The 15,341-nt window shown below is 46.9% G+C and overlaps 2 protein-coding genes across 3 annotated transcripts in view; both read right to left on the bottom strand.

Annotated features, from left to right (window-relative positions):
- LOC144611883 (B9 domain-containing protein 2-like) overlaps positions 1-15,341 on the bottom strand; it is a 250,328-nt gene that overhangs the window by 132,954 nt on the left and 102,033 nt on the right. The gene's annotated exons all lie outside the window — the stretch shown is intronic.
- Positions 1-15,341, bottom strand: part of LOC144611858 (RAC-beta serine/threonine-protein kinase-like) — a 76,184-nt gene that overhangs the window by 34,034 nt on the left and 26,809 nt on the right. Inside the window, 1 exon segment of the mRNA XM_078431166.1 lies at positions 1,189-1,354. Within this exon segment, the coding sequence (XP_078287292.1) occupies positions 1,189-1,234 (46 nt within the window). The 5' untranslated portion in view covers positions 1,235-1,354.

Here is a 15,341-nt window from a genome sequence, read left to right as displayed (position 1 = left end):
CATACCCCCTGACTCCGCTATCCTTAAGAGCTCTATCTAGCTCTCTCTTGAATTGCAGAGACCAATTAACCTACAAACCTGAAGGCAGACACAAAATGCTGGAATAACTCAGCGGGTCAGGCAGCATCTCAGGAGAGATGGAGTGGGTGACGTTTCAGGTCGAGACCCTTCTCCAGACCCAAAATGTCACCCATTCCTTCTCTCCCGAGATGCTGCCTGACCAGCAACTGTAGGATTTTTTAAACCTACAAACCTGCACGTTTTTGGGTTCTGGGACGAGACCGTAGCACCTGAGGAAACCCATGCTATCTCAGGGAAAACATCAGACCTCCACACAGACAGCACCCGAGGTCAGAATTATACGTGGGGTCTTGAACGCTGAGGCAAAAGACAATAGGTGCAGGAGAAGGCCATTCGGCCCTTCGAGCCAGCACCGCCATTCAATGTGATCAAGGCTGATCATTCTCAATCAGTACCCCGTTCCTGCCTTCTCCCCATACCCCCTGACTCCGCTATCCTTTAAAAGCTCTATCCAGCTCTCTCTTGAATGCATTCAGAGAATCGGCCTCCACTGCCTTCTGAGGCAGAGAGTTCCACAGATTCACAACTCTCTGACTGAAAAAGTTTTTCCTCATCTCCGTTCTAAATGGCCTACCCCTTATTCTTAAACTGTGGCCCCTGGTTCTGGACTTCCCCCAACATTGGGAACATGTTTCCTGCCTCTAACGTGTCCAACCCCTTAATAATCTTATACGTTTTGATAAGATCCCCAGCTGCACCACTGTCTGGTCAGAGTTGGCGTTCACTGTCTGTAAACAAGAATTTCCTCAAGGTGTTCTGGTTCTCTCCCACAACAGGCTGGTTGGAAGGGTCACTGGGCGCGTATATTGCTTCTGGTATGCGGGGATTGCAGGACTAGGAGCGGACATGCACTGTGGAATAGGTTGCTGAGAAATAAGCTAGGAGACTAAGCTGGTGGGATTGGTCTGTGAGCTGGCATTGACTCCATCGGCTGAATGGCCCAACTCATTGAAAAATTGAATATTTTCACATCAGAATGGTGCAGGCGTTTGGGCAACAGTAATGGCACTCTCTGCCGCCCTTGGAACTCCTCAGCAATGCAAGCCACACAGTCTGCAGGAAGATGAAGCAATTGGAGTTTACGTTCAAGTCCGACGCTGCACTCACCTCGTTTATGAAGCCAGCCCTCCTTCACAACCGACACCTCGTTCATGTTGGTTCCGAAACGTTCCCAGGGAAATCCAGGGATTCAGCTGCGGATGCAGGGGAGGCTCCTGCCCCAACCCCGGCCACGGGATCCTCAGCAACACGTCCTCCTCACACTGCGCAGAGTCTAGCGAGACAGAGAAACCCCAGGGGTCAGTGTTCAACAAACACAGCAAGGTGCCGTATACAAGTGTGGCACAGGCAACATACCTTCAACAGACTACCTTCCAGCAAACAGTAAGATATTCACCAGTGATAGAACAAGAGATACAGAGCGGAAACAGGCCCTTCGGCCCACCGGGTCCGCGCTGACCAGCGATCCCCGCACACTAACACTATCCTATACCCACGAGGGACATTTTTTACATTTACCAAGCCAATTAACCTACAAACCTGCACGTCATTGGAGAGTGGGAGGAAACCGAAGATCTCGGAGAAAACCCACGCAGGTCACGGGGAGAACGTGCAAACTCCGTACAGACGGCACCCGTAGTCGGGATGGAACCCGGGTCTCCGGCGCTGCATTCGCTGTAAGGCAGCAACTCTACCGCTGTGCCATCGTACCTTCATCCATTCCCACAAGCTGCTGATGCCCACCTCTGGTTAGTTGACTTCATTTCAATCTCAACCTGCAGCCAAACTCGAGTCACAAGCAAGTAGGCGGCGATGCCCTATTCCACGGAGATGCTTCCTGATCTAATAAGTTGCTCCAGCACTTTGTGACTCTCTTTGGCATAAACCAACACCTGCAGTTCTGTGTTTCTACATATAGTGCACAGCAGGGTTTAGTAAACTGTGCTGGGTGCCAATGACTACCGTGCCATGTTTTGCCAATGACTACCGTGCCATGTTTTGCCAATGACTACCGTGCCATGTTTTGCCAATGACTACCGTGCCATGTTTTGCCAATGACTACCGTGCCGTGTTTTGCCAATGACTACCGTGCCATGTTTTGCCAATGACTACCGTGCCATGTTTTGCCAATGACTCAGGGAGAGAGATTGCACGGCATTTCTTCAGAGAACTCCCGGTGAGTTTTGATCGGTATTCAGGTCAATATTTCCAACAGGCAAGGTAGTGTTTGGCAAAACATGGCACGGTAGTCATTTGCAAAACATGGCAAGGTAGTCTTTGGCACCCAGCACATTTTACTAAACCTTGCTGTGCACAAAACGTAGAAACAAAGAACTGCAGAGGTTGGTTTATGCCAAAGATAAACACAAAGTGGTCCACGGTGGCGCAACGGTAGAGTTGCTACCTTACAGTGAATGCAGCGCCGGAGACCCGGGTTCGATCTCGACTACGGGTGTTGTCTGTACAGTTTTTGTACGTTCTCTCCGTGACTTGCATGGGTTTTCTCCGAGATCTTCGGTTTCCTCCCACACTCCAAAGACGTACAGGTTTGTAGGTTAATTGGCTTGGCAAATGTAAAAATTGTCCCTAGTGGGTGTAGGACCGTGTTAGTGTGCGGGGATCGCTGGGCGGCACGGACCCCGTGGGCCGAAAGGGCCTGTTTCTGCGCTGTATCTCTAAACTAAACTAAAGTGCTGAAGCAACTTAGCAGATCAGCAAGCATCTCCAGAGAAAAGGGATAGGTGACAATTCGAGTAGGGGTGTTTCAGCCAACCCGGAATGTCACCTATCACTGTTCTCCAGGGATGCTGCCTGGCCCGCTGAGTTACTCCAGCATCTTGTGTCCATCTTTGATGTGCACAGACTGGCTGCTGTTTCCCACATTAAGGAAATGACATTTTAAAAGCACTTTACTGGCTGGGAAAAGCTTTGGTGCTGAGGTTGGAAGGGTGCTGATAAAAAACATAGAAACATAGAAAATAGGTGCAGGAGTAGGCCATTCGGCCCTTCGAGCATGCACCGCCATTCAATATGATCATGGCTGATCATCCAACTCAGTATCCCGTACCTGCCTTCTCTCCATACCCCCTGATCCCTTTAGCCTCTTAAATATAGCCAATGAACTGGCCTCAACTACCTTCTGTGGCAGAGAATTCCCCCTTATCCTTAAACTGTGATTTTTAAGGGCAGGCGGCATAACAATATATTGGGAAATGTCAACAAACATTGAGCTTAGACAATAACAGGACGGAGTGGAGCAATTTTAGAGAGTACTGATTATGGATACGGAGTTGGTGCCAGGCAAGACTAAACCAATGCCCTTCCAACAGATTTGTGACATGCAACCAAGATTTCAAGATTAAGATTTCAAGATCAAGATCAATTTGTTGTCACGTACGCCAATTAATAAGGTACAGTGAAATTTGAGTTACCATACAGCCATACTAAGTAAAAAAGGAACAAGACACACAGCCACATAAAATAAAATGTAACATAAACATCCACCACAGCGGATTCCACATTCCTCACTGTGATGGAAGGAAACCAAATACTGTTCTAAAAGTTCTAATAGTTAGTGAAAGTATGTTATTGTGAACTGAATGAGATGGAAGTGCTCGATAATGTGCTTGCGAAATCAATACATACATTACCCCATGTAGTTAATGAGGCTTCAGCAACAGGTTTAGTTTAGTTTAGAGATACAGCGCAGAAACAGGCCCTTCGGCCCACTGATTCCATGCCAACCAGCCAGCACTCTGTACACAAGCACAATCCTACACACTAGGGTTAGTTTACAATCTTTACCTCAGTCAATTAGCCTACTAACCTGTACGTCTTGAATGTGGGAGGAAACCAGAGCACCTGGCGAAAGCCCACGTGGTCACGGGGAGACCGTACAAACTTCGTACAGACAGCACCCGTAGTCAGGATCGAACCCAAGCTTCTGGGGCTACAAGGCAGCTAGCAACTCTACCGCCGTGCCGCTATGTCATCTTTGTTCAGACAGAAACCTTGTGCTTGGATACTTTCAAAGCCCTGGGTTACAGCTGAAATGGCAGTCATGCAGTCAGTCATGTTTCTGCAAGCTTGCAATGCTCAAATTGCTTGTCAAGTTTCCTAAATTACAAGTACAAAGTGCTTGAACGAGCCATCTTTTATCCAGGGAAGGGAAATCAAGAACCAGAGGACATGGGTTTAAGGAGAGGGAAAAGATTTACTAGGAACTAGAGGGCAACTTTTGCAGTGGGTGGCGGGTGTATGGAGCAAGCTGCTAGAGGAGGCAGTTGACGCAGCAGGTACTATAACAACATCTGAAAGACTTTCGGATAGGCAATTGGACAGGAAAGGTTTAGAGGGGTATGGAGCAAAGGCAGGCAGGTGGGACTCGTGCAGATGGGGCATCTTAGCTGGCAAAGGCAAGTTGGGCCAAAGGCCCCATTTCAATGCTGTACGACAAATAGCTCTATAAGCAATTCATTGATTTATTAGATTGGGATTTCATCGGGACAGCCTGAAGCTGCAAAATTAGGCTATTTTCTGTTTCAAAAGACACAAGAACTCCAGGAAGAGACACCAACCCAGAAGTGGTAATGAACAATAGACAATAGGTGCAGGAGGAGGCCATTCAGCCCTTCAAACCAGCACCGCCATTCACCGTGATCATGGCTGATCATCCACAATCAGTACCCCGTTCCTGCCTTCTCCCCATATCACTTAACCCCGCTATCATTAAGAGCTCTATCTAACTCTCTCTTGAAAGCATCCAGAGAATTGGTCTCCACTGCCTTCTGAGGCAGAGAATTCCACAGCTTCACAACCCTGAGTGAAAAAGTTTTTCCTCATCTAAATTCTAAATGGCCTACCCCTTATTCTTAAACTGTGGCCCCTGGGTCGGGACTCCCCCAACATCGGGAACATGTTTCCTACCTCTAGTGTGTCCAATCCCTTAATTATATTTAATCAAAGGGCCTTCCTACGTTTCTTAATCATCTAATTTTGAGGTTCCTGATTTGTAGGAAGGAATTGCAGATGCTGGTTTACACTGAAGATGGACACAAAATGCTGGAGCTGGGCGGGCAGCATCTCTGGAGACAAAGCATGGGTGGCGTTTCGGGTCCAGACCCTTCTTCAGACTGTCTGAAGAGCAGCCTCGACCCGAAACGTCACCCATTCCTTCTATCCAGAGATGCTGCCCGTCCCGCTGAGTTACTCCTGCACTTTGTGTCTATCTTCAGGGGTTATTGATGACGGGTGCGAAAGAATAAGGAAAGAAAAATGTAACTTCCAACACGAAGAAATTCTATTCGCCCTTTTTAAAAAAAAAACCCTGACCTCAATTTTGAAAAATAATCTTTCATTCAGAGACAAGTTTCTAAATTCTTAATATATGTGCAGGGTGGAAGGAACTTGAGCGGATGAATCACATTACCACATTACTTAGGATGTACTGCCCCAAGTCTGATGAATGCAATGTTATTAACACAAATATATATCTGATTAAGCTGGTGTGTGCACACACAACTGTCACGCCCAATGCAAGAGTGTGGCTTCATCCAGCAAAGCCCAGTTTCGAGTTCAATTTTGGTTGTTCAGAGATGCAAACTACCGACAAACAAGTCCGGGAATTGAAAAGCAGATCTCTGATCTCGACACACAATGCATGAAAATAATGCTAAACATGGAAGCGGCATTATGCTTCAACAGTGACTCACTCTCTCACTCTGACACACTCCGACTGCTCAGAATTCAACCACAGCTTCCAGCTCATTGCAGATTGCTTTGCTTTGAAATGGTACAACAAGCTTCCAAATACAGTGCCCTTCAACCTAGGATATCCTGAAAGCCCTTCACAGCCAATACACGTCTGCAGCAGTGCCACTGGAGTAGGATACACAGCAATCAGTGTACGGGTAGAATCTGGACATAGCAAGGTCTTTTGGAAGATGTCCTTTCAATTAGCATTAAGTAACTTTAATAATGGGAACCAAACAAGTTCCCTGTTCTTGCTGGAAATTGGGTATTTGGCTTCAATGGCTATTTTTAAAGCAAAGTTTGATAGGCTCTTGATTCGTAAGGGTGTCAACGGTTATGGGAAGGCGGTAAGAAAATGGGGTTGAGGGAAAAATACGTCAGCCATGATCGAATGGCAGAGCAGACTCGGATTATCCAATTCTACTACAAGCGCAGCGGTAGAGTTGCTGCTTTACAGCGAATGCAGCGCCGGAGACTCAGGTTCGATCCTGACTACGGGTGCTGCACTGTAAGGAGTTTGTACGTTCTCCCCGTGACCTGCGTGGGTTTTCTCCGAGATCTTCGGTTTCCTCCCACACTCCAAAGACGTACAGGTATGGAGGTTAATTGGCTGGGTAAATGTAAAAATTGTCCCTAGTGGGTGTAGGATAGTGTTAATGTACGGGGATCGCTGGGCGGCACGGACTTGGAGGGCCGAAAAGGCCTGTTTCCGGCTGTATATATATGATATGATAAGTCTTATGGAAATAGTGTCAGGAATATCCTCAAGAGGGCAGGGAATGCCCATTTCAACACGAGACAGCCTTTCCAGCAGTATCAATGGACACTACTTTATTTCGCTAGTGTGTTGTGTGGTAGCAGGATTTGCAGATACTTGTACAATCTGACAGGGACCGCGACAAGAATGCTCCTGCTATGGCCCCCTCTTGCTCTTCTTAGCAAGCCGAGTACCTCAAAATGGGGAGCAAATTCTAAAACCATTGGATCAACAGCTCTGGCTCTCTGCCTCTCCACTGGCGAGTATGCCTGCGCGGTGTGGGAGCGCTCAGATCATGCAGGGAGGATTGATCCTGTGCTAAACACAAGCTGGCGCTGCATCAGTGGATGCATGAAGCCTACCAAGACTGACAACATCTTCCTACTCTCTGGCATTGCACGTCCTAGCATCATTAGAGCGGTAGCCAGTCAAAAAGAACGCCTCAGAGAGTCAGAGGATGAAAGACACCCCCTAAATGACCACTTTGCTACCTCAGCGTTTGAAATCACGCAGACATTTCCTCTCTTCTGTCCATCCCCTGGACTGCAGTGCATCGTCCAGAAGGCTCAAACTCTGGGAAGAGTTGGATGAAGGGATTAAAAGTACCATTAGCAAATTTGCAGATGATACAAAGCTGGGTGGTAGTGTGAACTGTGAGGAAGATGCTATGAGGTTGCAGGGTGACTTGGACAGGTTGTGTGAGTGGGCGGATGCATGGCAGATGCAGTTTAATGTGGATAAGTGTGAGGTTATCCACTTTGGTGGTAAGAATAGGAAGGCAGAGTATTATCTGAATGGTGTCAAGTTAGGAACAGGGGACATACAACGAGATCTGGGTGTCCTAGTGCAGCAGTCACTGAACGGAAGCATGCAGGTACAGCAGGCAGTGAAGAAAGCCAATGGAATGTAGGCCATCATAACAAGAGGAGTTGAGTATAGGAGCAAAGAGGTCCTTTTGCAGTTGTACAGGGCCCTAGTGAGACCGCACCTGGAGTACTGTGTGCAGTTTTGGTCTCCAAATTTGAGGATGGATATTCTTACTATTGAGGGCGTGCAGCGTAGGTTTACTAGGTTAATTCCCGGAATGGCGGGACTGTCATATGTTGAAAGACTGGAGCGACTAGGCTTGTATACACTGGAATTTAGACGGATGAGAGGAGATCTTATCAAAACGTATAAGATTATTAAGGGGTTGGACACGTTAGAGGCAGGAAACATGTTCCCAATGTTGGGGGAGTCCAGAACCAGGGGCCACAGTTTAAGAATAAGGGGTAGGCCATTTAGAACGGAGATGAGGAAAAACTTTTTCAGTCAGAGAGTTGTGAATCTGTGGAATTCTCTGCTTCAGAAGGCAGTGGAGGCCAATTCTCTGAATGCATTCAAGAGAGAGCTAGATAGAGCTCTTAAGCATAGCGGAGTCAGGGGGTATGGGGAGAAGGCAGGAACGGGGTACTGATTGAGAATGATCAGCCATGATCACATTGAATGGTGGTGCTGGCTCAAAGGGCCGAATGGCCTCCTCCTGCACCTATTGTCTATTGTCTATAAGAGAGACCAGAGAAATCTCCGGAAGACACTCACATGGCAATCGATCCCTCTGAGAAACTCCCAGCAGGTTCCGACCAACTGTGGATAACCTGGCGCAGTCTCAACAGACTGCGGACCGGCACGGGGAGGAGCAAATCGAACATGCTGAAGTGGGGCAGACTGTGAGTGCGGACAGGGCCTCCAGACTATGGAACATCTCCGGAGCTGTGACATGCTGCATCACACATGCACTGTAAAGGATCTCGCAGAGGCTAACGACGTGGCACTAAAATTTGCTCGCTTGTTGGCAAACAGTTGTGTGATGAGAGGGGATCTTATCGAAACATATAAGATTATTAAGGGGTTGGACACATTAGAAGCAGGAAACATGTTCCCAATGTTGGGGGAGTCCAGAACAAGGGGCCACAGTTTAAGAATAAGGGGTAGGCCATTTAGAACGGAGATGAGGAAAAACTTTTTCACTCAGGGTTGTAAATCTGTGGAATTCACTGCCTCAGAAGGCAGTGGAGGCCAATTCTCTGAATGCATTCAAGAGAGAGCTAAATAGAGCTCTTAAGGATAGCGGAGTCAGGGGGTATGGGGAGAAGGCAGGAACGGGGTACTGAATGAGAATGATCAGCCTTGATCACATTGAATGGTGGTGCTGGCTCGAAGGGCTGAATGGCCTACTCCTGCACCTATTGCCTATTGACATGAATTTTTTAAAAAACAACTTTATTTCACTTGGGCAGCTTACAACCCAGCAGTATAAATGTTGATTTCTCTCATTTTAAGTAACTCTTGCATTCCCTCCCCCACGCTCTCCCCCTCCCCCTCCACTTGTCTTCCTTCTAGTTCCATTGTTCGCATCCCTGTCGTTAGTCCAGCCAACAGTGGGCCATTATGGACTCCACTCTTCGAGGTCATCTGTTTTGAGCCCTATTTTGTTCTGCCCTTCTCTATTGATCGGTTTTGAAGGGTTCCGGCCTGAAATATCAACCATTCCTTTTCTCCAGAAATGCTGCCCGACCCACCGAGTTCCTCCACCATTTTGTGCCTAGCTTCACTGGAGCGGCACTCTGGCTAGCAGTTGATGGAAGTGTAGACGCTGGGAGGTTCAGCCAAAACCGTGCTGAAGGAGGTCAACTAGAGAGGCAGGACCAGTGGAAGGAGTGGACGGGTGATGTTTCAGGTCAGGGATCTTCAGACTGAAGAGGAGCCCAAAGCATTGCCTGTCCATTCGCTCCACAGATGCTGCCTGACCCACCGAGTTCCTCCAGCACTTTGCGTGTTTTGCTAGTTGAAATCAATGTCTGGACTGGGATTGAGATCTCAGCTGCTGTGCTCAGAGGCAAGAGTGTTGCTCAGAACCATGGCCGACCGAGGCTTTCAGTTTTTAAAAAAAACTTGGAAAGTTCTGTCATTATGTTCCCTGATGGTTTCCAAATACAAGCCGAGCAGAAGGAAATCTGCACAAGGAAAACCCAGGCTGCATCCACTGGACAGTCACAAAACCACACGTTAGGAGGAATAATTCAACGCGCTGGAGGAACTCAGTGGGTCAAGCACTATATGCCTGGTTCAAGAGCTGTAGTGGTGGGCACTAGGACCGTGGCGGTAAGTAGGCAGTGGCCTTGGTGGTGAGGATTGAACCCAGGACCCTGGCGATGTAAGGCAGCAACTCTACCGTTAAGCCTCTGTGCTGCTCCTGGTGTTCAAGGTCAGCTGCTGGAAGTGTCCGGGGTATGGAGTTAGCAGGGTCGCCAACTGTCCCGTATTAGCCGGGACATCCCATATGTTGGGCTAAATTGGTTTGTCCCGTACGGGTCCGCCCTTGTCCCGTATTAGGCCCACGGGCCGCTGTCAGGCCGGGACAGTGTAGGCTAACGGAGTGTGTTCGGGGAGCGGGGCCGAGTGTGTTCGCCTAACGGAGATTGCGTAGCAACCTGCCTCCCGGCGGCAGCCATTGGTGGAGCGGGAGCACGTGGCCGCTGGCTGGGTGAGGTCACCCTGTCCCCTATTTGGGAGGGAGATAGTTGCTCAACTCTCGGAGTTAGAGCACTGGGCAGGGGCACAAGGCAGTGGACAACACATCTGCAGGGTGATGTGTGTGGGTCAAGGTGGCGGAGGAGTGGGCAGCAGGGGATTGATTCATTCAAGCGCTGCTCCAGGTGGCCAAGAGCACGGCTCAGACACTGCCTGCAGTGGCTCGGCGTGGCAGGGCAGCAGAGGGCAGCTAACATTGCATGGCCAGACCGACCCCTACAACTCCAACCCAGTGCTGCTGCCAGGACAATGGGACTTTACGGCCAAGTTAAGACTCAATATCTTTAACGACTATGGACTTTAATCCAACAAAATTTAGAAGGATGAGAGGAGATCTTATCGAAACGTATAAGATTATTAAGGGGCTGGACACGTTAGAGGCAGGAAACATGTTCCCAATGTTGGGGGAGTCCAGAGCCAGGGGCCACAGTTTAAGAATAAGGGGTAGGCCATTTAGAACGGAGACGAGGAAAAACTTTTTCAGTCAGAGAGTTGTGAATCTGTGGGATTCTCTGCCTCAGAAGGCAGTGGAGGCCAATTCTCTGAATGCATTCAAGAGAGAGCTAGATAGAGCTCTTAAGGATAGCGGAGTCAGGGGGTATGGGGAGAAGGCAGGAACGGGGTACTGATTGAGAATGATCAGCCATGATCACATTGAATGGCAGTGCTGGCTTGATGGGCCGAATGGCCTCCTCCTGCACCTATTGTCTATTGTAAAATGGCAGAGTATGGCGACTCATGTGCACTCAGTGTAATTAATCTCCTATTACTACACTCTTGCATTCAAGTAAGATTGTGTCTGTGTATAGTAAGAGTTTTACTGAACCCTATGCAAAATCAATTTCATTGTAGCTAGGTACATATGACAATAAAGTCATATGACCATTGAAACTGAAAGTAAGCATGCAGGTACAGCAGGCAGTGAAGAAAGCTAATGGCATGTTGGGCTTCATAACAAGAGGATTTGAGTATAGGAGCAAAGAGGTCCTTCTGCAGTTGCACAGGGCCCTAGTGAGACCGCACCTGGAGTACTGTGTGCAGTTTTGGTCTCCTAATTTGAGGAAGGACATCCTCGCTATTGAGGCAGTGCAGCTTAGGTTCACGAGGTTAATCCCCAGGATGGCGGGACTGTCATGAGGAAAAATTGGAAAGACTGGGCTTGTATTCACTGGAGTCTAGAAGGGATCTTATAGAGACGTATAAAATTATAAAAGGACTGGAAAAGCTTGATGCAGGAAAAATGTTCCCAATGTTGGGGGAGTCCAGAACCAGGGGCCACAGTCTAAGAATAAAGGGGAGGCCATTTAAAACTGAGGTGAGAAGAAACTTTTTCACCCAGAGAGTAGTGAATTGGTGGAATTCTCTGCCACGGAAGGCAGGAGGCCAATTCACTGGATGAATTTAAAAGAGAGTTAGATAGAGCTCTAGGGGCTAGTGGGATCAAGGGATTCGGGGGGGGGGGGGGGGGGGGGGGAGGCAGGCACGGGTTACTGATTGTGGATGATCAGCATCAGTGGTGCTGGCTCGAAGGGCCAAATGGCCTCCTCTTGCACCTATTTTCTATGTAACATTGGAGAAGCTAATGCAGGAGTGGTCCTGCTTTGAGGACCAGGAAGCTTCAGAACACCAGGAATCATTTCAGGAAGTGTCCTGATAGCCAGAGCAAAAGGTTGTTAAACGGAAGATCCCGACCCAAAACGTTGCCTGTAAAATCGAACTCCCAAAATTTTCGAATTAGAAATTCAGAAATTCTTGATGAATGTTGGAACAAACATCCTAATACAGAAAAATTAATATCTTATATATATAATATCTTATTAGACAGTGACATTCCCTCCACGGACTTATACAGACAAAAATGGGAAAAAGAATTAAACCAAGTAATTACGAAAGATACTTGGGAAGAAAGTTTGCAACATATACATCAGTGTTCACTAAACGCCAGACATTCTCTAATACAATTTAAAGTAATACATAGGTTACACTATTCAAAAACAAAACTACATAAAATTTTCCAACATATCTCACCTAAATGTGATAAATGTCAACATTTAGAAGCTACATTATTTCATATGTTTGCAAACTGTATAAAAATTAAAAAATTCTGGGTAAATATTTTTAGCATAATATCTAAAGTAACCAGCACACAATTGGACCCAGATCCAAAATTAATTATACTCGGAATATTAGAATTAAATCAAACATTTAGAACAACACAAAGAAACTTTATGGATTATAGTTTAATAACAGGAAAAAAATTAATTCTAAAATTTTGGAAAGGCCCTACGGCCCCCACAATCAAAATGTGGATTATAGAAATGACGGAGACCTTAAACGTGGAAAGAATCAGATTTTCCCTGTTGGACAAACAGGAATTATTCATTGGAACATGGTCTCCTTTTATTGATTACTTAAAGGGTCAGAATGGTTCAGCACAGGAACCTGACTAGCACTCGGACTAAAGAATGGATGAAATGCTATACTTTGAAATGTACGAATATATCTCGAATGAAGTTTTTGTTATTTTAATAAATTTTTCCATTCTTCTTTAACTAACTTTTTCCTTATCTTTATAATTTGTTTTTGTTTTTGTTTTTATTTTTCTTCTCTCTCTTTTCTTTCTTTACTTCATCTATTTCTTTAGTTCTATCTAGTTTAAAAAAAAAAAAGGGGCAAAAGGTATTGGAGACAATATAATAATAATTGACAATATTATCAATTTAAAAATGTATGACTGTAAAGAGTTATGTACCTATCTCCAATAAAAATTTATCTTATAAAAAAAAACAAAAAACGTTGCCTGTGCACATCCTCCAGAGATGCTGCCTGACCCACTGAGTAACACCTGTACTGTTCGGCTGAAAGTTCCAACATCCACAGTTCCCTGGGTATCCATTAAACAGGAGAGTGATGGGAGGAGGATGGGGTGCACTGGACATTGGACAAGCAGCTACCCTTTGAAAGAGGTAGAAGAACAAAGATTTTGCTCGGGCAGCTTACAACCTAGCAGTATGAATCGTGATCTCTCTAGCGGCGGTCACGGTGGCGCAGCGGTAGTGTTGATGCCTTACAGCGCTTGCAGCGCCGGAGACCCGGGTTCCACCCCGACTACGGGTGCTGTCTGTACGGAGTTTGTACGTTCTCCCCATGACCTGCGTGGGTTTTCTCCGAGATCTTCGGTTTCCTCCCACACTCCAAAGACGAGCAGGTTTGTAGGTTAATTGGCTTGGTGTAAGTGTAAATTGTCCCTAGTGGGTGTAGGATAGTGTTAGTGTGCGGGGATCGCTGGTCGGTGCGGACTCGGTGGGCCGAAGGGCCTGTTTCCGTGCTGTATCTCTAAACTTGCATCCCCTCTCTCCATCCCTCCCCCACCCTGGTCATCGTGTTCGTATCACTGTCGTCCTGTTGAGTTCCACTGTCTGTATTACCTCGTTATTACCCATCCCACAGACAACAATGGACCATTGTGGGCTGCACATTTTTGATTATCATTGCTTTCTGCATATCTTCCATTCATTTGTCCTATGTAGTTGCTATATCTCTCACTTCCCGTTCCCTTGACTGTGCCGGAAGGGTCTCGACCCGAAATGTCAGATTCCTTTTTCTCCAGGGATGCTGCCTGACCCGCTGAGTTACTCCAGCTTTGTGTCGGTTTTTTGGTTTAAACCAGCATCTGCAGTTCCTCCCTACACAAAGAGACCCAGTCAGACCCAGAGGTAGTCAGGAGTTGTTGGGGATCAGAGCCGAAAATCCACAAGTGCATGTCCGATTGGTACTGTAAACATTCTCAAATTTTAGTCTAATAAAAAAGAACTGCGGATGGTGGCGTATTACCATAGACTGGCAAAGAGATGGAGTATAACTCAGCGGGTCAGGCAGCATCTCTGGAGAAAATGGATGGGTAACGTTTAGATTGAGACCCTTCTTCAAACTGATTGAAGAACGGTCCCGACCCGAAACATCACCTACCCGTGTTCTCCAGAGATGCTGCCTGACCCGCTGAGTTACTCCAGCATCTCAGATGTTTATTCTGTAGGAAGGAACTGTAGATGCTGGTTTAAACTGAAGATAGAGTAACTCAGCGGGATAAGCAGCATCTCTGGAGGGAAAGAATGGGTGACGTTTGGGGTCGAGGCCCCTTTATGTCTCGAGCCAAAACGTCACCCATTCCTTCTCTCCAGAGATGCTGCCTGACCCGCTGAGTTACTCCACTCTTTTGTGTCTATCTTCAGATGTTAGTCTGCTGGCTGGAATATTCATGAAAACTGTTGACTCAGTCGGCAAAACGTGCAGCCCAGCTCTCTATGTTCGCTATCCTCTACATGACAAAAAGAAGAAATGCAGTGAGTTTCCATTTTCTAACAAGCCACCACATCCTTTGCAGTTCCTGAATTTAACACATCAGAAATATGCAAAACCTTGCTATATAAAGCACTGCACAAAAGGTACAGCATGAAACATGCCGTGCACAACAGACCACGCAAATAGGCTGCACTAAACACACACACCCATACGACTTTAACAGACCAAACTTCAAGGCGCTCCATGGAAACAATATCAAATCATTAAGATTTGGTCAGATGGACCAAAACTTAAGACAGAAATTGCAGGAGTAACTCAGCGGATCAGGTAACATCCTGGAGAACACGGATAAGTGACGATTTGGGTTCGGACCCAAGCCCAACAATGTAACCTATCCATTTTCTCCAGGGTCATTGTCTGACCCGCTGAGTTACTCCAGCACTGGTTTTATTTTGGACAGTTCTTCATATCCCTTAACAAATGTTCATGGGTCTCTGGTCCTAGACTCTCCCACTAGTGGAAACAACCTTTCCACATCTACTCTATCTAGGCCTTTCATTATTCAGTAAGTTTCAATGAGGTCCCCCCCTCATCTCTCTAAACTCCAGCGAGTACAGGCATAGAGCTGTCAAACACTCATCATACGTTAACCCCAATCATCTCCGGGATTATTCTCGTAAACCTCCACTGGACCCGTTTCAATGCCAGCACGTCCCTCCTCTGATACGTGACCCAAAACTGCTCACAATACTCCAAATGAGGTCTGACCAGTGCTTTAAAGGAGTGGGTGACGTTTCGGGTCGAGGCCCTTTGACCCGAAACGTCACCCATTCCTTCTCTCCCGAGATGCTGCCTGACCTGCTGAGTTACTCCAGCA

This window comes from Rhinoraja longicauda, chromosome 41, assembly GCF_053455715.1.
Source record: "Rhinoraja longicauda isolate Sanriku21f chromosome 41, sRhiLon1.1, whole genome shotgun sequence".
In the NCBI taxonomy this organism is placed as follows: domain Eukaryota; kingdom Metazoa; phylum Chordata; class Chondrichthyes; order Rajiformes; family Arhynchobatidae; genus Rhinoraja; species Rhinoraja longicauda.
This window is presented reverse-complemented; position numbering and strand designations above follow the sequence as displayed.